The 27,951-nt window shown below is 43.9% G+C and overlaps 2 protein-coding genes across 2 annotated transcripts in view; both read left to right on the forward strand.

Annotated features, from left to right (window-relative positions):
- The window catches only part of LOC137618046 (uro-adherence factor A-like), a 28,230-nt gene extending 501 nt beyond the window's left edge, over positions 1-27,729 (forward strand). Inside the window, exon 2 of the mRNA XM_068347974.1 lies at positions 21,583-27,729. Within this exon, the coding sequence (XP_068204075.1) occupies positions 21,715-27,702 (5,988 nt within the window). The 5' untranslated portion in view covers positions 21,583-21,714 and the 3' untranslated portion in view covers positions 27,703-27,729. The remainder of the gene's footprint in view (positions 1-21,582) is intronic.
- On the forward strand, positions 3,303-11,953 carry LOC137617987 (NHS-like protein 3). Its single transcript, XM_068347911.1, has 3 exons — positions 3,303-3,381; positions 6,285-6,452; positions 11,055-11,953. The coding sequence occupies exons 1-3, from the start codon at positions 3,303-3,305 to the stop codon at positions 11,951-11,953; spliced, it is 1,146 nt and encodes a 381-aa protein (XP_068204012.1).
- Positions 27,730-27,951: the final 222 nt, after the last annotated feature.

Consider the following 27,951-nt stretch of genomic DNA (forward strand, 5'->3'; position numbering starts at 1 on the left):
TAAGTCGTTTTCATACTTACTTACATGACAAGGTGGCTAACACCCCCATGCTACCCCCATTTTACTGCCGTATACTAAGTTGGCTTTCATCATCCATACAGATGGCCGCTATCATACATACACCCCTATTTTTAGATTACTGTTTATCATATGATACAGTTTTTTAATTTCTACCAAAGCTGGATTTCCCTATAAGAAATGGAAGTTATTATATACTTTAATTACTAGCGAAACTGAAATTTGATATAGGAAATGGACGATTTCTGGCTAGTTTTTAATTTTTTACTATATATTTGATTGGGGCTTGAGGAAATTACGCAAGTATCGGTCGATTAAAATACAAAGTCTATTTCACACACTAACTCCATTGTATACATTTTGGAGACTGATGGTGAGTCATTGCACATGCATTGCTTTCATTCGCTTTTGCAAGCTGTTCTGTTTATTGGTAGACATAATCATTATCTGGCTTTTTTAACCAATTACGAGCATCCTGGATATTGTTCAGTAACAGCCATTTCTTTTTCCACCTTCCCTTTCAGTTTCAGATTAATCGCCATCACATGAAGATGTCTCTTAAGAGGGAAGTATAATCGGTTTCAAAATTTAGTGTAATTTTATCGATGACGGGAATTGATTATGATGAAAACACTCCGTTCAGTGTATAATATTGTTGCTTATATGAATATAAAAACATCCCTGAAATAATGACCCATGGGGCTTGCGATAGCAGCTCATCTATGTACCCCTTGCCAGAACGGAGGAGCAGTGCCGTAATGTTAATTTTTGCAGCAAGCAACGGCAGAGCCAAAACCATTAGAAGGACGGGAAGTGACTCATTAATAATTATGAGACTGGCAATTTTCAGCCACTTACGTGAATAATATATTTTTCCAACGGGTTACCTGATACAGTATTTATTTTTCTTTTCTGATCATTATTATTACTGCAAATCACTTGTTTCTGGCTTTTCCCTGCCCAAAACCCGGCTTCCCCCATTGGTCCCCCATAATTGTTTTAATATAAGCGGTTCCAAAAACTCATAAATGAGTGATTCACCCTAATAATTATGGTCAGAAATGCATGAAACACAAGATAGTGAGTAGGAAAAATATATGGTTCATGTACAGTATTTGGCTAGAAATTAAATTATCATATATTTACCGAAATGGACGACTGCTGGCTGTTTTGGTATTTTCTTTATTACCAATGGTAACTGCTGGAGGATACGTATCGATCAACTAAAATGTGAACACAATTTAATTCTAAATTCATTGTTTACTATTGAAGGACTGATGCGTTGTTTCTATTTGCTTTTGGCAGCTTTCTAATTTTTGTATGACTTAATCATAAGCTGTTTTTTTTAACCATTTAAAGATCATCTAAGTTTTATAAATATGTTTACTGATGATGCTTTACAAAAACCATTTTCCTCCTCCACTTTAGTTCCAGCATGACTTCAATTTAGTGTAATTTCCTTTATTTTAGTAATTGATTATATTTAAAACACGCTGTGTTCAGTATATAGCTATTGTTGTTCATTTGAAGACATAAGATAGCCACAAAATAATGACCCGCATGTCAGTTGTGCGCAGCTCATCCTTGCACCGCTTGCCAGAACAGAGGAGTAGTGAGGTTATGTTTATTTGCTAGTCACAGTGGAGCAAATTTCATTTGCAGGACATGATATGAATTGTAGGTAATCATGATTCTTTGATTTCATGCTACTTACATGAACCATGTATTTTTCCAACTGGTTAGCTTGCATTTATTATTCATTTATAACCATTACTAATTCTGCAAATCACTGTTTTTTTGTGTTTGCCCCCCCCCCCCCTAAAAAAAAACCCTGGTTTCCCACTGGGATCCCCTGTAATTAGGTAGTAGGTTGGCCAGGGCACCAGCCGTCCGTTGAAATACTACCGCCATAGAGTTATGTGGTTCTTTGACTGGCCAGACAGTACTACATTGGATCCTTCTCTCTGGTTACGGTTCTTTCTCTTTGCTTACACATACGCCGAATAGTCTGGCCTATTCTTTACATATTCTCCCGTCCTCATACACGTGACCACACAGATTACTAAACAATTCTTCTTCGCTCAAGGGATTAACTACTGCACTGTATTTGTTCAGTGGCCACTTTCCTCTTGGTAAGGGTAGAAGAGAGACTTTAGCTATGGTAAGCAACTCTTCTAGGAGAAGGACACTCCAAAATCAAACCATTGTTCTCTAGTCTTGTGTAGTGCCATAGCCTCTGTACCATGGTCTTCCACTGTCTTGGGGTAGAGTTCTCTTGCTTGAGGGTACACTCAGGCACACCATTTTATCTGATATCTCTTCCTCTTGTTTTGTTAAAGTTTTTATAGTTGATATAGGAAATATTTATTTTAATGTTGTTACTCTTCTTAAAATATTTTATTTTTCCTTGTTTCCTTTCCTCACTGGGCTATTTTCCCTGTTGGGGCCCCTGGGCTTATAGCATTCTGTTTTTCCAACTGGGGTTGTAGCCTAGCAAGTAATAATAATAATAATAATGATAATGGGGGATTGCACATCTCATGAACAGGTGCTTTTCCCCAATATTCATGGTTAGAAGTGAATAAAACACTGGATAGGGAGTAGGAAAAATATGTGGTTTGTGTATTTGGCTAGAAATTAAAATATTATATATTCAGCCTTTAGTTTCTAGCAAAACTGGAACTTGCTATAAAAACTGGACGAGTGCTGGCTATTTTGGCATTTTTTTCTGTATGACTAATGCTTTGACAGCTGTTCTGTTATTTGGTTGACATAAACATTAGGTGGCTCTTTGAACCAATTAAGAGCTTCCAAATATTTATGCATAAGTTCCCTGATGTTGTTTTACAAAAGACGTTGTTCCTACACGAATATAAACCTTCACCATTTAATAGGAGACTGATTCAAGCATAGTTAGGACTCGGCAGTTGCCGATAGTTACCACCAATGGCATGGAAGCCCCGCCCCTCATGTCGGTTCACCGAATAGTCATTTTGATTCCTGCCGCTGACTAAGACTTACCTGCTATTGGCTTTTCTAATATCCTTTCTTTCTCTTTTCAATGTGTGTGTATGTATGTCGGCCCAAGAGGGACTTGCTGACCTGCCTTGGAGTGTTGGGAAAATGCGGCACTTATATGAGTGGCAAGGAGGTTAAGAAGGTTAAGTGTAGCTCCTCTCCCGTGGGCTCATCCTTGAGGCTGGAGAAGTCTGCTAGAAGTCTTACTTCAATCTCCTGATACTCTGCACTCTGACCCTTCCCTAACAGTTTCTTCAGGAGATAGGATGGGGAAGAGAGGTGACAAATTAACACTTGGACAAGTCTCGAGGCTGGAAGACTCGCCTGTTTCTCTTGGCGAAACAGGTGAGCCTCTCCCTCGAGAGGAGTTTTCTATAGTTTCAAATATTATTCTGCTTGATGATTCTACAGTATGTTATGCTTTTGAACTTCCCTGGATTACAAGGTGCTCCGTCCAGAGAGAAGTCAGCTGTGTTGCTTATTCCAGCGCCTTATGATCCTATTGTTCTTGATAGTGACTCTGACCCCAAGCTGACTGCCATTGTTCTGTGCTTGGGACAGACTTTCTTGATTAACCACCCCTCTGCGAGTTCTCTGAAGAATACAGTATCAGGAGGAACAAGTTCACCATCTCAGAAGAGACACCGTTGTTCTTTTACATAAGATGATCACATTCTCCCTCACTTGTCTTCAGAGTGGCGTGCATCCTCCCCCGATGATGTGCGCCCTGACGAGCAACATGCCTGAGAGCGTGGAAGGGGCTTGAACTCTTGATTCTTCTTTTGCCAATAAATGTGCTGCATCATGGTTGCGTTCTCCTCCAATTAGACTGGAAAACTCTGCCTCGCCAGATCTTGTCTGTGCTCAGGTGCCTCCTGATGACAGATGTTCTCACAATCCCAAGATCCACATGTGCCTCATTTAGTGTGCTTCACCCTAGTGGAGAGATTTGCTTGTGTCTCCCTAAATCGTGATCTTGATTACGCACAGGGTTTTGACAATCTAAGCTATTGATGATGATAGTCGAGCTCATTTGAAGTAATCGCCTTGTCGCGCTGTCATGCTGCTCACACACGCTCGTTCACTCCTCTCCCAAATGGATGTGGGATAGTTAATAAAGACGTGCTTCCTCAGCCGAGTTCATTAACAGAGGGAACTTTCTCTGGTATGAGTGATTGTTCGTGCCTCTGAGCGCTCTCAGTCTCCAGTTAAGGGATCGGATGAGGTCTTTTCGGTTCAGAAGTCTCATATACAGGGCTGTCGCTCTTCAGAGCTTCCGGTCTTTCCTATCTAGTTGCACTCAGACAGATTGCAACAGCATGATCCTCACGGAAGGTCAAGAGTGATTTCTTTTTCATGAAATCCTCAGGCCTAGAATAGGGTGTGACCTTAGTACTCAAGGCTCTTATGCGTACCTTGTTCGAGCCCTTGAGCAAGACGTCTGTTTTCTTGGTGTGCAGACAAAATGCCGACGGACATAATGTCGATGGACAAAATGTCGACTGACAGAATGTAGACATTTGTTAGAGTAGGACAAAATGTCGACGACTCATTTCATTTAGTTATATATATACTACATCTTCATTTATTTATTATTTCCTGATAATTCATATACATTATTCTTAATTTTGTTTGTTCACCCATAAAGATTATGTTTCTTGTTGTTTATGAAATGAATTTATTAATATATTCCTTTGACTGGAATTGCACCACTTTACCAACAGATATCGAACAATCGTTGGATCTAAACTTAATTAGCATAGCTTTACTTTCGGAATCAACGCTGATTGAGGTTGGGTTCGTCTTGCGGTCTTTCTGAAATTTAAAAATGAACTCGTAAGTTTGCTCATCCTTTTTGCTAGTAAGGCAATAAACCATTGGTAGTGTTTTGTTATTTGTAACAAGGGCATGAATAGTATAAAGTTGCTTCCCGATAGGAGGAGAATCAAACGTCCCATCGCAAAGCCATGTTGAATAGGTTTCTAACATTCTTAGATTGTTAGACATTGAGTAAATGCTGATGTCCTCACTATCGTGTAACAAAAAAAGCTTCTCCTTTTGTAGTTGTCGTCAAATCTCCATGTTCATTTACACTGCGTTGTCGCCTAATTGTGCGCGCAATTGACTCCTTCTTTGGCAAAGCCCCACACACATCTAGTGATATGTTTGCTGTAGCGTTGTGAATTATATTTGAGGGAATATCTTCTGTAATGCTGGCCCTGTCTTTTATGTTGTTCTGGATTTTTAAAACATCACATCTGAGACTATCCGGCTGGCGAGAATGGCTTGCAAAAGAAAGCACAGTATCGTTAGCAGTTGTTATTCGTCCACCACAATATCCACGTTTTTCACATCGCCACAAGATCCTATCTTCCTTTCTCTTATCGACAACATAAGCAAAGCCTTCGTAAAGAAGTTTTTTGCCGCCTTTGTTAGTTTTGTTATCTCCATTATAGCTATGGGCAGGCCGAAAAAACGGTTTCAAGATACTGCAGATCTTGGAGAAATAATAAAATTTGAAAAATCTTTCTTCGTTGAGAATTTGAAAAGTTTTTTATCGTTTAGAATACATTAGTTTTGGTCATTAAATTGTTTGCAAAGCGAAGCGAGACAATTACCGGTGTTGGAGAAATAAGTAAACAACAGCTGGGTTTTGGCAAATATGTAAACAACAAAAGAGTTATCTAATGTGATAACTACCAAGATAGAATGGTTTCAACGCATTTGTTAGCGTAAAAAAAAGTTATTATTATCATTATTATTATTATTAGTAGTAGTAGTCGTAGTAGTAGTAGTAGTAATAGTAGTAGTATTAATATGATCATTATGTTATTATTATTATTATCATTATTATTATTATAATGCTCGTTGACATTACGTCCATCGACATTTTGTCCTACTCTAACAAATGTCTACATTTTGTCTGTCGACATTTTGTCCATCTTCATTATGTCCGTCGACATTATGTCCGTCGGCATTATGTCCTACAACCGTTTTCTTGCTAGCCATAGCACTGACGAAGAGAGTGAGCGAGTTGCACAGTCTCTCTTATGTAATCACCCATGCTCGTGGATGGAAGGATACCTCCTATAGTTTTGTGACGGAGTTTGTAGCTAAGACTCAGAATCCAGTGGTGCATGATCCAGGTTTGAGTCCTTCTCTATCCCCGCTGTCTGATATTCATCGCGTGGTGATGAAGACAAGATACTTTTGTGTCCTGTAAGGTATCAGCCGTGTTATCCGAATAGGACCTGACACCTCAGACCTGAGTGTAGGGGACTCTGTTAGCACTGGCAGGTCCAAGAAAGAGGTATCAAGGAACAAGATCATTTTCTGGCTTTGTGAGACAATTCGGGAGAGCTTATTCCTTGACCAACGAGACAGTTTAGTCACCAGCCAGGATCAGAGCTCAGGAAGTCAGGGTTATTACCCTATCTCTCTCATCCCAAAGTAACCTGTTAGTGGGCCAAGTTTTAAAGGCACATGTCTGGAAGAGGCCGAGCACCTTTACAGCCTTTTACCTGAGAGACTGTATCCACAAGTCCCTAGACATTTTTATGCTTGGACCAGTGGTGGATGCTAATCTATTGTATAGCAAGCCCAGCCTCTTACTATGTTAACGTTATTGACAAGTTGGTATAATGTAATATAACAGGCTCTTCTTCATTCTTCTGGCCTTCTCTTGAGGTCAGTGGTCAAAGTGTTGCAAGCTTGTCGGACTAGATAATGGGTTATTCTTCAGAGCTCCATTTTTTAAACTAAAAGTGAATCAAATAGGAAGCTATTAATCTTATACAGTGAACCCTCGCTACTTCGCGGTTCGACCATCGCGGATTCACCACTTCGCGGATTTTTTCCATAACCCATATATATATATGTATGCATGTATTTATGTATATATGTAGGTATGTATATGTGTATACATATAAATATATATATACACACACACACACACACATATATATATATATATATATATATATATATATATATATCTAAAGTAGGAAGATGTGATGTAGTTCTAAGGGAAAAGTATGGGAAATATGTCTGGGTAATAAGCAAAGCTCTACCTCCAGTTTGTTTCTTCATTATGATCAGAGATAAATGTAAACAAAACATTGGTTGCCATTTTTTATCGTGCATTTTAGCATGTTTAGGAAATGCATGATATAAAATCACCTTTAATATTCGTGCCTGTTTTAGTTTAGGGTACTGTAGTACATGCATTAAGTGTTCTGTACATTAAAGGGTAGTTTGTTAACAGTACTACGTACAAGGGAAGGTTTTAAAAGTCTGAATATACATGTTGAATAAATAGGTAAATATGGTGTCACTACTTCGCGGATTTTCACCTATCGCGGCCGCGACTGGAACCTATCTACCGCGATAAACGAGGGTTCACTACCTAGATTTCGATTTGGCCAATATTTTTCCTTGCAGGGAAAGGGTTTTTTTGTATTTGGTAAAGTACGTTATGGACACCTTAGGTCCAGTCAGTTTATCATCCTTATGGTAAGCAGATGGGGGGTGGTAGTGTCTTCGCTTCACTCTCCTCAAACCAAGTGTTGAACACGTTGAGAAAAGTTACAAGAATTTCACCGTTTGATTCGTTGGGGACTTTCAAGCATCCAAGCAGTGAGGGTTCCTATTTAAAGGACGAGGGTTTGTATACCGCGTAGGAACAAGTATCAAATTTTAAAGGTAATCTGTATTTGTTCCAACATGGAGTACTTACCTCGAACTACTTTCTTAGGAGTATCTGGGATCTCCTGCCAACCGACCAGTTTACCCTACTCCCGTTTTCTATGCGGGGTAACCTCTGGCGGAGTGATACGCGCCATGAGGCGACCCGGGGTCAGAGAGCATGCTTGCTCAGGTCTCGAGCTCCAGTAAGTTTTGATGGATAGGTTTCTATGAAGTCCTGTAAGGCACTCGGGGCATAACCCGAAACTAGTTCGAGGTAAGTACTGGTTGGAAAAATACAAATTACTTAAAATTTGTGATTTTTTTCCAACATGGAGTACTTACCTTGAACTATTTTCTTAGGAGACTTATACTTTAGGAGGTGGGAGTGGCCTTCCGGACCTAGAGACCGTTGATGAAGAGAGAAGAGGGACCTAGATAGGAGGCTAGGTTCTACTGACCCCAAAGGAAAACCAGAAAATAAGGAAAACTACGCAAAAAACTATCTTAGTGTCTAAGTAACTCACCTCTGCAAAAATCCTTGGAGACGCATTCTTTCACTGACAGTGTATCCCATGGCAGTTGAAGGATTTAAGGGTTATGTAGGGGAAGGTGATAGGGGAAAAAAGGGTAAGGAAGGAACCCGTGTCTCTTGGACTTACCGCCTACGGTTCCCCCGGGGCTACACCTTAAATCTTTTGGAGTGCGGAAATGACGGGTCCGAGAGAGAACCCATCCAAGGATTTCTTCGAACAATCCTTTAAGTAGTGAGCTATAAAGGTAGACTGTCTAGACCATGTACCTGCTCTCAAGATTTGGCCCACTGCCATGTTCTTTTCAAAGGCCAATGAAGTACTCAGTCCTCTAATATTGTGGGGTCTAGGCCTTCCTGGAAGAGGGACCCCTGCACTACTGAAGGCTGTCATGATCACCTGTCGTAGCCAGAAGGAGATCATATTTTTGGAGGCCGGCTTCTTCACCAGTCCCGAGGAAACGAACAGACTCTTGGTCTCGGGACGAAGTTTGGCCGTTCTCTCTAGGTACTTCCGTACTGCCCTGACTGGGCACAGGAGCAAGTCCCTCGGGTTGTCCGAACGCGGGATAGCTGGCACTGAGAACCCTTCAAACTTGGGTTCCCAAACAGCTGGATTCTGAGTCTTGGCTACAAAGGAGGGTAAGAATCTGAAGGTAGCTTCTCGCCAGCTCTTAGAGTGTGAGACCTCGTAAGACAGACCATAAATGTCACCTACTCTTTTTGCTGATGCAAGGGCTAACAGAAAGACCGTCTTGAGGGTGAGCTCCTTGTCCAAGATGTCTTTGAGGGGCTCGAAGGGAGGTTCCGAGAGCATCTTCAATACCCTAGCCACATCCCACTGGGGCACTCTAGCAGCCTGGGGGGAACACGACTGCTCGAAGCTCTTCTTCATAGAACTGTATATGTTCATGAGAAGCTTCAAGCAGTCTTGTCCTCCTAGGGAACTCGAGCCACCTACATGGGACGTCACCCAAATTCTTAGGTACAGTGCAGTACCTCAAGAGTAGGTAAATTTTATGGCATGTCATATGTTAATAGTCAAACTAAAGGATAGAAGGTCTCATTCTCCTTTGCTCCTGAGTTTATTATGAGACTCAGATCCTCTCCATTCATGATCTCAGGTTCAAGTCCTTCTCCATCTCGTCCCTTAAAGATGCAACCAGAGTTACAGGTAGTTTGCTTCTTTGTCTTGTGAGGGTGTTACAGTGCTACCTGTAGTGGACTCAGCCCTTTAGACTGCAGCACCAAAATATTTTCCTTAGCACAAGCAGGTTTAAGAAGAAGATTGCCAAGAAAATATTAGGAGAGCATAGCCACTGTCAGCTCTGAATCCACATGAACCCTCTCAAGTACACGCTCACAATGATTGGTTCAACGCTAGCCTTTAGGATGAACCTGTCATTGGTGTAAGTTTTGAAGGCCAGAGTCTGGAAAGGCCAGACATCCTTCTTGGCCCACTATCTGTGGGAGTACTGTATACCCAAAAGTCCTCAGACACGTTCTCTCATGGGCCATTGATAGCACCATGAACAGCAGGTCATGTAACATCTCATCTGAGATAGGATGAGAGGTAAGAATATGTGGTGGCCCTTTTTCTCTTATTTTCCTCCCCCCCTTGGAGTGCAGAGATTGTGCCGTTATTTGCTGGATTGTACGTTGATGCAGGTAATCTTACGTATTGAGCAACTTTTTGGTTTATAAAATATAGAAGCATATCTCTCCCTCATCTTCCTTATGAGGAGGAGGATGAACACAATGTAGACAACTCTTCTTCTTCTTCTTCTTCTTCTTCTTCTTCTTCTTCTTCCTTTTTGTATACAACTCATTTCTTTAAATTGAACATACATTTGTTCCGTAACCGAAATACAAACCACGCTATTTACATAGGGTTTTCTTTCGGCGTAGCTGAAATGACGAGCCATTAGATTTTTAACGAGGGTTAACTACCCCCCCGCTAGTTAGCAGGGGGTAGGGAAGGGGTAGCTTGCTACCCCTCCCCCCCACACACCGGTGAGTTGTCTCACTTCACTTTTGCCTCTGACAAAGTACAGACGTTGCTGTTTTCGTCCTCATTAATGACAGCCTTAATTTGTTTTTCTTTGCTTTTTCTAGTGTCTGTGTGTTTGGAAGTTGGCCTCGACCGTTATCGTCGTTATGCGCAAGTGCCTTGGACTCGATGGCCGCCCTTGTGGGACCTTCATGTCTGCGGAGGACACCGATCCTCTCACCCTTTGCCCGCAGTGCCGAGGCCGACGGTGTGATAGGGAGAATACTTGTAGTGAGTGTAGGGAGTGGTCTGCCTCCCAGTGGGAGAAGTTCGGCCGTCGGCGCAAGAAGTCCAAGAGAGACCGTTCTCCTTCAGGGGCAACCTTGAAGAAGGAAGGCTCTAAGGACTCCTCTTCCGCCGCCCGAACCTCCTCGGAAGCTCCCACTCGATCGGTCTCTCCTGAGAGACTGCCGAGTGGTAGCGCAGGCCCTAGTGGTGTTTCCCGACCTCGGGGTGCGGGAGAGGGCGTTGCCTCCCTTAGCGTGGCAGCTCCCTCTTCTCCTCCGGGGGAGGATAATTTGGAATTTGATGAATATGACCAAACTGTGTCTAATGATTTGTTCCAGCTTTGGGCTTCCTTGGGGCTTAAGGGCTCACCCTCCAAGGAAGCCCTGTTTGACCTGATCCAGTAGGGGGCTGCGGTCAAACAGTCGCCGGTAATACCGGAGGTATTCCCTTCGGATTTTGTCAACACTGTTTTGGCCGAGCCTTCCGACGGGTCTGGTCAAACCCTTGATACTGCTCCTGTTGCAGACGTTGCTGAAGGCTCTCCGCCCCCCTCCGAAGATACACTGAGGGGGGAGGGGAGTCCCACGGTCTCTCCTCCGGACGGGTCTTCCTCTTGGGGGAGCGCGCTTACAGAGACTCCTCTTAGGAGGACTGATGACCCGGACACCCTTCCTCGTGGTCGTATTCGACGTAAGGCCCGTCGGCCTCTCCGCAGCAGAGGACTTCCTTCTCCCTATAAGGGAGTGAAGAGGTGCCTCTTTGGGTCGTCTTCTCCTGTTCCTCCCCCTAAGGAGGAGCCCTCCAGTCTGGAGCAGACCTTCGCTGCAGCGACCCTTGACCTCTCCGCGGATCGTTCGCGATCCCCTACGCCTGCCAGATCTTCCGACCTACCTTCTCCGTTCCTGGCTGCAGATGCGCTTTGGGCGCCTTCTCACCCTGTTATCCAACAGGCACCGATCCCTTCAGGGAAAAGGGACTCTACTCACGGTGTGGGTAAGTCCCTTGCGCGTCAGGGTTCCCCTGCACGCCCTCCTGCGCGTTCATGTGCAGTAGCGCATAAGCACTCCCCCGAGTTACAGTCTTCTGACTTAACTCGCCAGCGATCTCCTGCTCGCCAGCGCTCTCCTACTCGCAGGTCTCCTGCGAAGCAGCGCCCTCATGTTCCTGATGTGCTCAAGGTGCACCCACGTTCTCCTAAGCGCCTTCGTTCTCCTGTGCGCAGCCGCACTACTGCTCAGCCTGTGCCTGATGCGTGCCAAGCGCGCCAACAACCACCACCGCGTCCACGATCGCCAGATCTGGACTTAGGCAAGGGTTCCATCCCGTCGCCTCGCCCATGCGCCTCTGCGCACCCTTCTGCTCCGGCGCAAAGCTCCTGTTCGCGAGCGTTCACCTGCGCGTTTGTCTCCTTCCACCTCTTCTGATGTGCGCAGTAATCTTACTACGCGCCAACGATCTCCTGTGCGCGAACGCTCTTCTGAACGCCATCACCCCCTTAAGGCTGATCGCCCCAGGTCTCCAACTCGCCAGCGTGATAAATCGCCTGTGCGCAGTCGTTCGCCCGTCCTTGGTACGCGCCGTCGTTCTCCGGAGCACACGCGTCATCGCTCGCCAACGAGCCAGCGTTCTTCAACGCGCCAGCGCTCCCCGCCTGGCAAACGCTCTCCAAGTCGCTCGCGGCTTGTTTCGCCCGAACATCGCCGGTCTCCTACGCGCCACCATTGGTCGCCTAGTGCTCAGCGCACTCCCTCACCTACACGGTCACGTGCGCGCCAATGCGTTCCCTCGCCAACGCGACCGCTCGCCAATGCGCCATCGTGTCTCTTCGCCCACGCGCCCCCTCGCCCGCGAGCGAACGTACCCACGCGCATTCTTCCACATGCGGCAATGCGCCCGCGCTTCGGAAATCGCTCGTGCACGATTCCTCAAATACCTTTTCGCGTGAGAAACACCACGATCCCCATTCTCGCAGGGATCATCAGCGCGGCCAACTGATAGGGACGCATACTTCCAGATCAGCCTCTGGATCGCCACCGCAACATTCTTTTTCTTCATTTCAGGCAGGCCCCGTGGTGTCCACTCCGAAGGGTCAGGAGATCCCCTTCTCTCAGGCAGGGATAACTGACACAGTGTCAGTTACCCGTCAACCTTGGTTCCGTCACATAATGAACGCAGTGGTTCAGGCTGTGAAGCCTGCCCTTGTTGATATGGTTTTAAACCAACGGCAGACTCATCCCCGCTGAAGAGAAGGAGAGGAGTGGACTTCGTGGTGACTTCTCCTGGGGAGAAGTTGGCTCCCAAGAGGTCGGAGGTCGGTCAGGACGACTCCTTCACCTTCTCCTTCGCGTACTGTTTCTCCGTCTCCTGTTGACGGTGTGGTCCCGTCCTCAGAAGAATCCAGCAAGGAGGAGTTGTCCCCCACGGCACCAATGGGAGGAACTCCTCCTCTTTGGAGAGAAGCTTCGCGCGGGGAAGCCCCCTTCCGGACCTCTTTGCTGGAGTCCTGTATTCCTCCTGGGAGGGAGTCCAAGGACTCCAAGACGATTCCTAAATCGTCATCCAGGATCTGTCCAGAGCCAAACTAGACCCTGGGAGGATATCCACGTATCTCCCCAAGATGAGCCTTTGGGGACCGGAGACTTAGCTGCCAGTCCGCAATGAGGAGATCAGTTCGAGTCGGAGCATGCTTTCTGGCAGGTCCTAGGCTTGATGAGGCAACTCAACAAGTTTAAGGACCTGGAGACTGCCCCTCGTGAGGGCAAGGACACGGTGCTAGACCAAGTCTACGGCACCCAGAAACCCCCTAAGTCCAGCGCAGCTTTGCCTTGGTCCAAAGGGGTGAAAGGGGCCAGGGACAGGGTCGAAGCCCAGCTCACTGAGCTCGCCTCCTCCGGTCGTTCTTCTGCCGGGTTCAAACTCCTCCCGCCTTCTCGAGTACATCAGAGGAGGTACTTTGAGATCATGGGGGAGTCCAGTATGGCCCTTCCGCTCCACCATTCCGTGGAAGAGCTGACCAGGGGAACTCCTCTCGAGAAGCTCTCCGCCCGGCAGGTGACGTTCTCGGCGTCGGAGATCCTGAACCTTGAGAAGGTCGCGAAGAGTGCCATGCAGGCAACTTTGTGGCTGGACGTTTGGCTGGGATCTCTGGGCATCCTTTTGCGCTTTGAGGATCTGTCCAAGGAGAGCAATAGGAAGGCTTTGGAGACCTTCCTCCTCTCGGGCACGCATTCGATCGAGTTCCTCGCTCACCAGGTTGCTAACCTGTGGGCTAACTCGATCCTCAAGCGTTGCGACGCAGTGACCGAGAGGTTCCATCCGAAGGTCCCCGCCGTGGACGTCTGCAGGCTCAGGCACTCCTCCGTCACTGGGAGGGATCTGCTTGAGCCCAAGGACATAGAACGTACGGCTGAGAGGTGGAGGAGATCAAATCAAGATTCTCTCCTCCAGAGGGCCCTGACATCTCGGCCCTACAGGCCTCCGGCACCTCAACAGCAACAGCAGCCTCGCAAGACTCCGAAGCAGACTCCGGCAGCTAAGACAGGGGTGTCTAAGCCGCAGCCCTTTCAGACCAAGGACAGAAGGCGCGGCAAGTCCTCTAGGGGAGGAAAGAATCCTAGGGGCAGCGGCCGAGGCCGCAAGCTCTAGGATCAGCAATCCCCCCACGTGTCCACCTGTGGGGGGATGCCTGAAAAGTTGCGGGCACAGGTGGCAGCAACTTGGGGCCGATTCTTGGACGGTCTCTGTGATCGGCCAAGGTTATCGCGTCCCATTCACGACATCTCCACCTCTCCTAACAGCGAATCCAGTGTCGCTGAACTCCTATGCCATGAGATCGGCAAAGGGGTTAGCCCTTCAGGCAGAAGTCGAGACCATGCTCAAGAAGGATGCTCTCCAGGAGGTCGACAACGGCTCCCCAGGCTTCTTCAGTCGACTCTTTCTTGTAAAGAAGGCGTCTGGAGGCTGGAGACCGGTCATTGATCTCTCAGCCCTGAACAAGTTTGTCAAGCAAACTTCGTTCAGCATGAAGACAGCAGACACGGTCAGACTTGCAGTGAGACCGCAAGACTTCATGTGCACACTGGATCTGAAGGACGCGTACTTCCAGATCCCAATCCATCCGTCTTCCAGGAAGTACTTGAAATTCAGCCTAGACAGCAAGATCTACCAGTTCAAGGTGCTGTGTTTCGGTCTCTCCACAGCACCCCAGGTGTTCACCAAGGTGTTCACACTGATTTCACCTTGGGCTCACAGGAATGGCATACGTCTCCTCCGTTATCTGGACGACTAGCTGCTCCTGGCAGACTCGGAGTCGACCCTTCTTCGACACCGGGACAGGCTTCTGGAGGTTTGCCGAGATCTGGGGATCATGGTAAATCTCGAGAAGTCCTCTCTGCTTCCGACGAAAAGACTGGTATGTCTAGGCATGATATTAGACACCGATCTCCACAAAGCCTTTCCATCAGACGACAGGATAGCAAGGCTGAGGAGGGTCGCAGAATCTTTCCTCAGGCGGGAAGAGCTTCCGGCCCAATCTTGGTTACGTCTTCTAGGTCACCTCTCCTCCTTGGCACGTCTAGTTCCGAACGGTCGCCTCAGGATAAGATCCCTGCAATGGCGGCTAAAGTCCCGGTGGAATCAGGGCTCCGATCCCCCGGACTTTATGGTTCCTATAGGACCCACGGAACTGACAGATCTTCGGTGGTGGCTGAACGACGTGAACCTTCGAAAGGGAGTGGATCTTCTCGTGCTCCCCCCGGATTTGACTCTGTTTTCGGACGCGTCAAAAGAAGGGTGGGGGGCCCATATTCTGAACCAAAGGATATCAGGCCTCTGGTCAGAATCAGAAAAGTACCTCCACATCAACCTGCTAGAAATGAAGGCCGTTTTCCTGGCTCTTCAACAGTTCTAACGGACCCTGGTGGGCCACTCCGTGGTAGTGATGAGCGACAACACCACGGTAGTGGCTTAATCAACAAGCAGGGAGGTACCTTTTCTCAACAGCTATCCCATCTTGCAGTAGAGATTCTGGGGTGGTCCGAAGCCCACTCGGTCACACTTTCGGCTTGCTTCATTCCGGGCAAGAGGAATGTGCTCGCCGACAGTCTGAGCAGAGTGACGCAGATAGTGGGTACCGAGTTGTTTTTGGATCCTCAGATAGCCAACAAAGTCCTGACTTTGTTGGGTTCCCCGACAGTAGATCTGTTCGCGACAGCCTTAAATTTCAAGCTGCCCCTGTACTGTTCTCCAATCCCGGACCCCAAGGCTCTCTGGCAAGATGCTTTTCAGCAGAGGTGGGACAACATCGACGTTTACGCCTTCCCACCATTCTGTCTGATGAGAAGGGTGCTCAACAAGACCAGACTATCGGTCAATCTCTCCATGACTATTGTAGCTCCGCTGTGGCATCACGCGGAATGGTTTTTGACCTTCTGCAGCTCCTGACGGAGCTTCCAAGGGAACTCTCCCCACGACACGAGCTACTCAGACAACCACACTGCAACATATTCCACAAAGCCGTAGCGTTGCTTCAGCTTCACGCCTGGAGACTATCCAGCGTCTCCTCACGGAGAGAGGATTTTCGCAACAGGTTGCGGACAGGATGTCTCGCCACCTGCGCAAGTCCTCTATCGGAGTCTACCAGGCGAAGTGGAAAGTCTTCTGTGGTTGGTGTCGTGGGAGGGATATCCCTCCGCTCGATGCCACTATTCCAGCAATAGCGGAGTTCCTTGTGTATTTACGGGAGGAAATGCGCCTTTCAGTTCCGGCGGTGAAAGGGTATCGCTCAGCCTTAAGCCTGGCTTTTAGGCTGAAAGGAGTGGACATTTCCTCTTCGTTAGAACTTTCTCTACTCATACATAGCTATGAGCTTACCTGCCCTCAGTCAGAAGTAAGATCTCCTCCTTGGAACGTGGGTCAGGTCCTCAGGGCTCTGAAGAGAGCCCCGTTTGAACCATTACGCCAGGCGTCTGATCGCCACCTGTCTTGGAAGACGGCTTTCCTGCTCGTTTTGGCCTCGGCCAAGCGGGTCAGTGAACTTCATGGTCTTTCTTACGATGTCGCCCATTCAAGGGGATGGGGGAGGTAACGTTCAGGTTTGTTCCTGAGTTTGTTGCCAAGACTCAGAATCCTGGGGTGTCAGACCCTAGGTTCGACTCCTTCGGGGTAACGAGTCTTCGTTCTGTAACAAGTGACCAAGACCATCTGTTACTTTGCCCAGTGAGGAGTCTGAGGCGTTACTGGAAAAGAACAGCTGCAGTCCGTCCTCATGTGCAAGCATTATTCATAAGCACAGGAAGGACGAAGAGGAGGGTCACCAAGAACACCATCTCGGCCTGGATCCGGAAGGTTATTCAACACGCCTTGAATCCTGACCCTCCTCCGTCACGTCGCCCTAGAGCGCACGATGTCAGGGGCATCGCTACGTCCCTGGCTTTCAAGAGAAATTTCTCTGTGCCGTAGGTCTTATAAGCTGGGGTGTGGAAGCGCCAAACAACCCTCACAGCCCACTACCTGCAGGACGTGACCCACAGGAGCCTCGATACCTTTTCTATTGGCCCTGTGGTGGCTGCACAACAGCTGGTCTAACCTCAAGCTCCTTAATGGACAAGTAGCAGAAGGTTGGGGGCATTGTTACCCGGTGTTAGTCTGCATGATTGAAAGAGTATGTCTGGCCCTTACTTCTTTCTTCATTCTCCCCTCCCTTGGGGAAAGCAGCAGCCTGGTCTTTGCATAGCTGACCTCAACCTCTGCAGGTAAACCATGCTCCCTTGTGCTCCTAGTACAGTATTAGCTATAATACTGTTTGCGTCCCCCATACCCTGACGAGGTGGTATTGGGAACTTCCTAGCCTAGATTTTTATCTAAAGAACTCCAGGTCAACTTTCTAGGACGAGTCACAACTTCCTCCACACACAACTTATGTAGGCTGCACGTTCGTAGCAAGCAACGATAAGTGCGAGGTGCAGGTACCCCCTTTCTCGAGTGCTGCTCACTCGGATTTCGGGTCCCCGGGTGAAAGCCAAAGCCACTAAGGCTGGGGACTTTCCGCCCTTCCTAAGGGGTAAGTCACCCTATGTAAATAGCGTGGTTTGTATATCGGTTACAGAACAAATGACAAATTCGGAGATAATTTGTATTTTTCCTAACCATACAAACCTTAGCTATTTACACATATTTGCCCACCAGCCCTGTCCCCCAAGTCAAGTCCTACCTCTAAGTGAAGTGAGACAACTCACCGGTGTGTGTGTGTGGGGGGGGGGGGTAGCAAGCTACCCATTCCCTACCCCCTGCTAACTAGCGGGGGGTAGTTAACCCTCGTTAAAAATCTAATGGCTGGTCATTTCAGCTACACCGAAAGAAACCCCTATGTAAATAGCTAAGGTTTGTAATGTTAGGAAAAATACAAATTATCTCCGAATTTGTCATTTCAGGCATCATATCACCTAGGATATAGGTTTCTCCGTGACAGTTTGTCTTTTCAACAAAAACCTACCCTGTCACCCAAGAAATTTTTCTCAGGTTGTAAGGAGGTGGATAGGAGTCAATACTTCCGTATCTCTACAGGTCCGAGTGTTGTGACATCCTGTGATTTCAAACCAGTCAGCTTGGCTATAGGAACTTCCTCATTCCTAAGGACAAGTCTCATTTTGAGGGTTGAGGGTTTGTATCTGTGTAAGAACAAATCACTAATTTTAAATGTAATTTGTAATTTTCTTAACCATAAAAATCTGATTCCTTTAAATTACACTTCACGCTTCAGGCACCCCACAAGTCCTAGGTGCAGCTCAAAGTGGCTATTCAGTGTGCTGGCTAGGGGAGGTTCTTCTACACCAACCACCAGTAACTACTGACAAAATCATCATCATCATCTCTGGATGCCAGAAAACTCTCAATCAATCATTCAATCATCATCCTCCTCCCTTATGTCTGTTGACGCAAAGGGCCTCGGTTAGATTTCACCAGTTGTCTCTATCTTGCTGAAATCATACTCCTGTTAAAAGTCTTCGGTTTGTCTAGTTAGGAAAAATACAAATTAATTAAAAAGATATTTTATATTGTATTCTTATTTATGTTCACTCTAAATGTTAGGTTATACTTTCTGTTCACTTTTAATGTATGGAGAAGAAGATTATGTGTAGATTTTAAAATGAATTGGCTATCACTCTACTGTATTGTTGTAATTAGATCCTCATTCGATATGTATCATAAGAATCTTTCACTCAAGATTGTCTCTCTTCTCTGCACACTTTATGTTGTCGAACTTTTGAGAGTTGGGATTCTGTTGCCTTCGTCATTTCACAGACTGTGGTGAAAGGCCAGTACCAGTCACACTCAAACACCAATTTAGGACCTTGTCAATCTTATCCCTCTGTGTAAGCTGACAGGAAGATGCCTGGTGTCACATGAGGGCCATGCAGTCCTACTTGAGGACTTGAAACCTTCCCTATGAGTAATGTAGCCTTGTCATTAGCCCCAGCGGGAACAAGAAGGAAGTTTGCGGACAATGTTCGTTCTGGATTGGTGAGGCTACTTGCTTGCAGATCCAACTTTGGTTTGTGCATACGTCTTCCATCTCAGGGAAGAAATCTTGACCTTATCCCTGTCAGTATACTTCTGGTTTACCTGTTGGTTACTCATAACTGAAGGTTTCAAACCACCTTTGCCTCTCTGAACCTTTTGGATGTTGCCCACAGGTGGCTCCTCAGTAGTTGTGCAACACTCCTAGTACCTTCACGGACTAGTATGCCTCTCGACTAGGTTGATGTGTTTAGCATAGGTCTCAAGGAAAGATAGAATGACTGCCTCCTCTACCTCCATCTTGTTCCCCTCTGGAAGGGATGTAGTAGCAGCTAGTGAGACGTCTGATGTTGGTGAGTTACTTGAAAGAGTAATTTTCTTGTACAATACACCTGCCAAGAAGCTACTTCTCCATCCTGCTGGTAAAGGGATGGATGGGTCAGTGTCTTACCAAGCATTTGTAACGGGAGATTAGGTATCCTTGTCATAGTTATGTACTGACTTCATTTTAATGCAGTTCTGGCTGAGGCCTTCACAGCTTCTACGTCCCTAGATGGAGCCATGAGAAGGTTAAAGGGGGTCACTTTCTTTGCTCCAAAAATAGAAAAACCCTTCAGTTTGGTTTTAGGGGATTTCCTCCCTCCTATGAATGAGGCTCGCTATTTCAAAGAATGAAAGGTTTATAGCTCATGATATCAGATAAATTGAAAAAAAAAAAAATCATTAGAATTTAATTTTCAACCTCTTCCACCACTTTCAGTCTTAGGCCTTAGGAGAAGAGTACGTTTGTCTGTTGCGAGTGGGTGGGCAGGGCTTCCCCCTCGCAACATCTTCCATTAACCTTGTCAATGATTCGGTGGCTCTTCCAGCTTTGCTGAAGACATACCTATATTTTAAAGGACTCGGGTGTGTGGGTGTGTTTAGGCAAGAAAAATCTCAATTAAATTTAAACGGGTTTATTTTTTTTATACTTACAGAAGGTCCTCAACTTACAAACATTCAGAGGTACAAACACAAATCCAAGTGAAATCATAAATTTCAGATATCTCTTTCGCCCCCAAAGGACATTCCGGTACGTTCTTGCAAAACACTGTTATTTACATGTTTTTGCATATTTTTGATAACTTTATGGGAAACTTGAGGCATTTTCCAAAAGAATGAGACCAACCTGACCTCTCTATGACAAAAATTAAGGCTGTTAGAGCAATTTAAAAAAGATATATAGCAAAATGTGCTCAAAATTTAACCTTACCTTGGGGGTAAAAGGGATATTATATTAAAAGTTTGTATACTGTAATAAGATAAAGAAATACTGTAATAAAACAAAATTGTATAATCTAATACATTAAGCAAAACAACATTTGCAATACAGTAACCTGATATTTATTTCATATAAAACGGGACTATATGCTGATTTTTGCTGCTGAAAACTGTAGGCTTGGGAGTTAGGTTAACCCTTTTACCCCCAAGTTAAGGTTAAATTTCGAGCACATTTTGCAATATATATTTTTTAAATTGCTCTAACAGCCTTAATTTTTGTCATAGAGAGGTCAGGTTGGTCTCATTCTTTTGGAAAATGCCTGAAGTTTCTCATAAAGTTATCAAAAACATGTACATAAAGGTGTTTTGCAAGACCGTACTGGTACGTTCTTTGGGGGCGAAAGGGTCAAGCCTACCTCAGGTCAAAATTTAACAAAATTCGACTTGCAGACAATTCCATTTACAAACAGCTTCTTGGAACCTAGTAACCCTTTTACCCTCAAACTATTTGGAACTTTCCAACCCTTAACCCCCAGGCGTTTTTCTTTTTCAAGCACATTTTACAATATATTTATTTTAAATTGCTCTAACAACCTTAGTTTTTGTCATAGAAGAGGTCAGGTTGATCTCATTCTCTTGAAAAATGCCTGAAGTTTCTCATAAATTTATCAAAAATATGCAAAAACATGTAAATAGCAGTTTTTAGCATGGACGTACAGGTACGTCCATGGGGGTATAGGGATGAGTTTTGTGAAACGTACCAGTACGTCCATTGGGGGTAAAGGGATGAGTTTTGTGAAACGCACCAGTACGTCCATTGGGGGTAAAAGGGTTAAGTTTGTAATTTGAGGACCTTCTATAGACACATAAAACCCACATAACCTTTGTACCGACATTTAGACAGCTAGAAAGTGAGGTACATATGGCATACCGTTGTTTACCTTTCTGTGGTAGCATGTAAGAGGCCACAATTTTTCACTAATTGTTTTGAATTTTCATTTGTGTACTGTAAACCTCTGGTTAGATAAACAAAGCCATGAAAGTACGGAGTAATTATGCAAATGTCTTAAATTCCTCTAGAGGTTTTATTCATATACAGTACATGGTTAAGGATCTTTTTGTCAGTATAAGCTGCTATTAGCCAGTCTTTTTGTGGCTAGGCATGTAGTCATAAGTTAAAATGAATTTATTTCCCTGAAACAAAAATAGTTTTAGAATTATTTCCTTTAATATGATTTACATTATTGAGAAATATATGCCATCTCTTTTTTGACAGGAATGGAAACAAAAGCATTCCCATGAAAACAGTTTGCTTACGTGGATGACAAGTTTCAAGAAGTTTTAGCGGATTGGCTGAAAATTATAGCTACTGTTTCACCTTGCACGAAAACTAGAATAAGCGGGAAAAATGGAGGCTGACGTTGAAGGACAACCTGATGATATATCAAGTTCTAATGGAAGTTTTGTGGAACAAGAATCTAATGAGAATGTTAGCTTAAAGGATGAGAAGAAAGTAAAAGTGTGTTCAGAGAACAATGAAGAAGATATTGATGTAGAACCTGAAGGTAATAATGATTTGACTGAAAGTAATCCTAGTAGTGCAAGTAGTTTAGGAACGAAAGAAAACCTTGCTAAAACTGAAAATGAAAAGGTGGAAAATCCAAAAAGTGAAACACATAATGGCGTAAAAAAAACTGTAGCTGGGGACGTAAGGAAAGTCGGTGAAGAATATGATGAACCAAATTCAACAAATGAATTAGTTGATGAAAATAATCCTAGTAGTGGAAGTACTTTGGGAACGAGAGAAACCCTTGCTAAAGCGGAAAATGAAAAGAGTGGTAATGAAAAGGTGGAAGATCCAAATAGTGGAACGTATATTGCTGCGAAAGAAAATGTACCTGGTGACATAAGGAAAGTCTGTGAAGATTATGATGAACCAAATTCAACAAATGAATTAGTTGGTGAAAGTCAAAAAGATGATTTAGATAAAAGCTCCGTAACAGATGATAGTAAAAGCTCTGAAATTGATTCAAGTATTGTGATTATGGAACCAAAATCACCAGAAATTGGTTTTAGGAAAAAAAGTATTGGTCAGTTTTCACCTTTTTCATCTCCAGTTACATCTCCGCAAATGACAGACAAAAAAGGTATCAGGTCACCTGAGTTAGGTGGCAGAAGGAGGCTGAAAGTACATGTCTTTGACACAGAATTAGGTACTGCAAGTGATGTTACATGTAAACAAGAAAAGTCCAGTGAAAGAAAAGATAGTGAAAGTGTTGTAGAAGAGGGTAGCGAACAAGCCCCAACTATTTCGGGAAAGGACGAGGAGACAAAAGTTAGGGAAAAGGCATCTTTGCCATTGCCTGATACTGAAACCACATCACGTTGTTTACCGGACCAAGAGGAACCACCAGTTTGCAAAGGGTCAGAAGATTCATCTTCATCAGCTAAGGAAACTATTGATAATATAGAAAAACAAAGTTCATCTTCTGAAGACATTTGTAAGAAAAATGAGATTGTTTCTGAAAAGGGTGAAGTTAGTATAGCCTCTCTTGATCACACCTCTTCAGGCATTGATAAGGTTAAAAGTGAATCCTCATTAAGTGAGGAAGTTGAAAACAGTATTTCATCCTTGGGGGAAACTCATTCTGCAACTCGTGTGACAAAACCTGAAGACAAAATTGAAAACAGTCATGACAAAAAAGATGTGGAAAGTAACACATTTTTAAATGACTCAGAGAGCAGTTCAGTTCATTGTAGTGCTGATATTTCAAATGAAAACAGTGATGACAACCATATGCAAGAGGCAGATAGAAAAGTGACAACAAAAGGAAATTCTTCTGTAGAAGAAAGTAGTTGCAGCCAAAAAGAATTATTGGATAGCAAAGAATGTTCTAGTGTTGAAAAGGGGAATACCAGTAGTTTAGAAATCAAGGAAAAAACTGTTAAGAAAAATTATGAATTACCGGAGACACAACACACGGAAGTGGATAATGAAAACACTACTGATTTGGGTATAACAGAAAAGAAAATCTTACTTTCAAATGAGTGCCAGAATAAAAGTGATCCCTCAAATAGAACCGAGTGTCAAGAAGATTTCAACGAAAGCAAAAATCCTGTGAAAGTTGCGAGACCTCTGGATGGAGATGTAGTAGATAGGAAAACAAAGGTTTCTGTCTGTGAGGAAGATTGTGATGTTAAAGAGGTTAACAAAAGTGGAAATGCTCCTGCTGAATCTGAATGTGTGGATAAAGAAGTTGATAAATTGAATGAAATAGAAAAATTGTCAGATGAAAATAATTGCTGTAAAGAACTGGGTAAGACTAAATTTGTAGATTCAAATCATTCTGTAAACCAATGTTCTCAAGAGGGAGATAAAAAATTGATGGATTGTTCTCAGTCAGGTGAGAATAAAAAAGCTTGTGAAGTAAATGATTCTAAAGAACTTTTAGATTGTAATGAAAAAGAACCAAGCATGAACGAAGGTGAAGTAAACAACCCTAAGGATGATCTCTCTCTTAGTGAAAGAAAATCATTGCTAAACCAAGAAACAGATGAAGTAGAAATGGAAGACAGAGATGAAAGAATTGACACAGCACCTGGTAAGGAGGAAGAGGAAGCAACAGGCAATGAAAGGATTCAGGGAGATGATAAAAAAGTAGGAATTGATGAAAGTGATCAAGGCTCAGACGACAACAGTAAGGGTAGGTTAATTAACAGAAGTGAGAATTGTGCGGAAATGAGAACCTGTGGCGGAGAAGGCTCACCTCCTTGTGTAGATACTGATAAAGAAAACTTGTTAACTAAATCAGACACTTTAGAATCTCCAGAAACAGTCCAAAGTAGCTTGCCAGGCACAAGTGGTGATGAAACATCGCAGGTAACAGGAGGCACGCTTGAAGACACTTTAGAATCTCCAGAAACACTCCAAAGTAGCTTGCCAGGCACAGGTGGTGATAAAACATCACAGGTAACAGGAGGCACTCATGAAGACACTTTAGAATCTCCAGACACAGTCCAAAGTAGCTTGCCAGGCACAAGTGGTGATGAAACATCACAGGTAACAGGAGGCACTCATGAAGACACTTTAGAATCTCCAGACACAGTCCAAAGTAGCTTTCCAGGCACAAGTGGTGATGAAACATCACAGGTAAGAGGAGGCACTCATGAAGACACTTTAGAACCTCCAGACACAGTCCAAAGTAGCTTGCCAGGCACAAGTGGTGATAAAACATCACAAGTAACAGGAGGCACTCATGAAGACACTTTAGAACCTCCAGACACAGTCCAAAGTAGCTTGCCAGGCACAAGTGGTGATAAAACATCACAAGTAACAGGAGGCACTCATGAAGACACTTTAGAACCTCCAGACACAGTCCAAAGTAGCTTGCCAGGCACAAGTGGTGGTGAAACATCGCAGGTAACAGGAGGCACTCATGAAGACACTTTAGAACCTCCAGACACAGTCCAAAGTAGCTTGCCAGGCACAAGTGGTGGTGAAACATCGCAGGTAACAGGAGGCACTCATGAAGACACTTTAGAACCTCCAGACACAGTCCAAAGTAGCTTGCCAGGCACAAGTGGTGGTGAAACATCGCAGGTAACAGGAGGCACTCATGAAGAAGAGGTTTCTGGTAATACACAACTGACACAAAATAAGAAACGGTTAAGGGATACTGATCCTGGCACATGTCAGAGTGTTTCTAAACCTAAGCACTCCAGAGTTTCTTTGGACACCAAAAAACACAGTGATCATCATATAAAAAGTGATGTAGAAACATCCTCCTCTGGAACTTTCCCAATGGATACGAGAGTAGAATGTGTAGTTATTTCGAAGAAAGAGGGACGGCGGCTAAACCGTCAACGGGTGAATGTTGTTGATATGGTTTGCAAAAAGTGTCGAAGTATTTGGAACGATGAAGTGTTACGTATCATTTTTAAAGGCACTGAATCTGTTACTGTAAAGTCCAAAATTACATATGGTGCCATTGTATGTATTAATAACTGGATCAACCGTAACATCAGTGGAGATAAGGAAGAAGCAATCACGCAAGTCTTTGAAAGAACTGATTTGGGAAGTAATATTGCCCAGTTAAATATTAGCAGACTAGATGAGTGGCTGGAAGAACTTCTTCAGAAGGGGAGAAATAGATGCTGTAAGGTTTTTACAGCCGTTTACCAACCAGGCAAGAACATGAAGCTACACAAGACTAAAGCAAAAGCAAACATGCTTAAAGCTGCGCAAACTACTCAAAGTAATTATGATGCTAAAAATCAGAACTCGGTTGTTTCAAAAGGTAAAAGATCATTAGATACTAAAGGTAAGGGGCCTTTGAATGCTAAAAGTCAGAGTCCAACTGGTAAAAAAAGTCAAAGACCAGTAGCCAATAGAGGCCGACCTCCAGTAGTGGCTAGATGCCAGGGATTGCCAAAAGGAAGAGTATTTTTAGTACCAGCCCCTGCGGTGGCTTCAGTTTTGCCATCTGCACTCGCTTCAAAATCAGTACCCCACGAAGAAAGCACCGTTCTCCCAAAGTCTGCTTCGTCATTAATGAAACCTTGTAAAATAATTCTTAAAAATCCAGTACGTTTGGGATCTAAGGAAAGTAACCAGAGCCTCAGTAATGCTTCAGACGCACGTAGGGTACCTGCACCGTCAAAATTGTTTCCATCAGGTTCATCTGTAGGCTTGACATCTGAAGAAAATACAGAAGTAGTTAGCAGTAAATTTGCTAGTAGCAATAACAGCAGCAAAAAATCATCTCCTGTGTCCTCTTCATCCATGTATCAGTCCAGTTTAAAGGGAAGGAATTCTAAATCTACCAAAGCAGCAGTTTTTGACAACACTGTTGATAGTAGAGATTACCATGAGCACAAAGTGGTGTCTGGGAAAAGAAGTGACAAAAGGGGTATCATCAGAAAAGGTGAACATGAAGGGGTAAAAAGTCCTGCAATAGGAGTTGAATCTGGGATTTCTAGTAGAGACCCTGCAATACGAGAAATGTTGAAGGCCTTAAATCTAGACATAGAAGATGTGAACATTTATTCTTCATACTGTAGCAAACCAGTCACTAATAAAATGAAATTTGAATGCCCTTCTGATGATGATAAAACATCCCCATGCTATTTGAGCATGTTGAAGGAACGGGAAGCTCTGAATGGTAATGCTCTGATTGCATTTGATCTCTTGCTTTATGAGTCTAACAATCATTATTCAATAGCACCATATGGATCTACTAAAAGAAGGTTTGTAACCAAGCGGGAACTCTTAACTTTACAGAGCATATTCATTTTAAACCCAGAGACACCAGATATAAGTCGTTTTTATGAGGTTTTCGTACAAATTCTCCTATCTAGAAAGAAGGTCTTGCTAATACCTGATAGCCATACATTTTTAGTTGTAACTGAAGATATCAGAAGAGAATACAACAGAGAAAAGTCCAAAGATTTGAGTATCCAAATTTTGAATGAAAACTGGGATCCCTTTAGCATATGCTCAGCAGACGATGTGTGGCTTGAAGGTAAAAATCCCGAAGAAGTAACCAACAGAGATGTTATTTCAATATTTTGCACTTGGAGAAACCTTGAGGAAAACCCCAGTAACCAGTCACTGTCTAAAGCATTGCATGCTATTTGGCAGTTTCACAATGTAAGGAATGGTGACTACTTTGGAATATGTTTTAGATTGTATACCAAATTCATTAGAATTGTTTACGAGGAGAAAGATTTTGAATTGGCCAAAGTTTTCTTAGATGAGCCTTTTAGTGGCGGGTTTAGTTTTGCATCAAAGAAGTATCTTCAAAATTTAGTTAATTCTAACAAACGAAAATTAAGTTTGCCAAACTGTGATGATGAAGAGTTTAAATCTGTTGTAGAAAGATGTGAAGAATTAGAAAAAATGGCACAGGAAACTCTTACTGCACCTGTATTAAGAGATCTTTGTGCTCAGGTGATAATTGGTCAAGGAAAAATAAAAGATTTCATGGAAAGTTATGAGGGGATTGGTGACAGGTTAACAGATTTGCTTGGAAAAAGAGAAAAATTACTGAGAGAAATTAAGGGCTCGGAAGCCAAGAAGCTTGTACAAAGTATGCGAGCCAAAATATCTGAATTGCACAAGGCGGCTCAGAAAAGACGCCAAGAACACTTCAGCAGCGAGAGAAGCATCAAAAGGCGGAAGAGGGACTCGGATATGAATGGTTCTGATATGGATCCCTCTTGCAAAGAAGTTTCGCCCCACATCAAGGAACTTATAAAAGATTTATTTTCTAAAGGTGTCAAACCTGACAAAGTCCGACATGTTATAGGTATTGTGAGTGGCATTATTAAAGAAGAGAACATGTTAAAAATGCCAAGTGAAAAGTGGATTCTAAATTTTGCTCAGATGAATTCATAAATTAGAATAATATTTCATACTTGGTATGTACAGTATATAGATTTACTCATAATTTGTTGCGTTGCAAGAATTTGTCCAGGCAAATTTTATTTGTGCATTTTTTTTTAGATACAGTACTGTATGCTACTCAGTATAGAAATGAGTAATGTATAAATCTACAGTACTGTACTGTATATGGGAAATTGAAAGAAGGCCTTTCTTTCACAAGATGTAGTTGACACTTGATAAGAAAATCCATTATACAGTACA

Source organism: Palaemon carinicauda, chromosome 24 (genome assembly GCF_036898095.1).
Source record: "Palaemon carinicauda isolate YSFRI2023 chromosome 24, ASM3689809v2, whole genome shotgun sequence".
In the NCBI taxonomy this organism is placed as follows: domain Eukaryota; kingdom Metazoa; phylum Arthropoda; class Malacostraca; order Decapoda; family Palaemonidae; genus Palaemon; species Palaemon carinicauda.

Bases quoted from the DNA above. Each gene is read 5' to 3' on its own strand.
- LOC137617987 (XM_068347911.1), top strand. From the start codon at position 3,303: ATGGGGAAGAGAGGTGACAAATTAACACTTGGACAAGTCTCGAGGCTG. The intron at 3,382-6,284 runs GTGAGCCTCTCC...TTATCCGAATAG, and splicing joins TGTTTCTCTTGGCGAAACAG to GACCTGACACCTCAGACCTG. The intron at 6,453-11,054 runs GTCAGGGTTATT...CTCCTGTTGCAG, and splicing joins CCAGGATCAGAGCTCAGGAA to ACGTTGCTGAAGGCTCTCCG.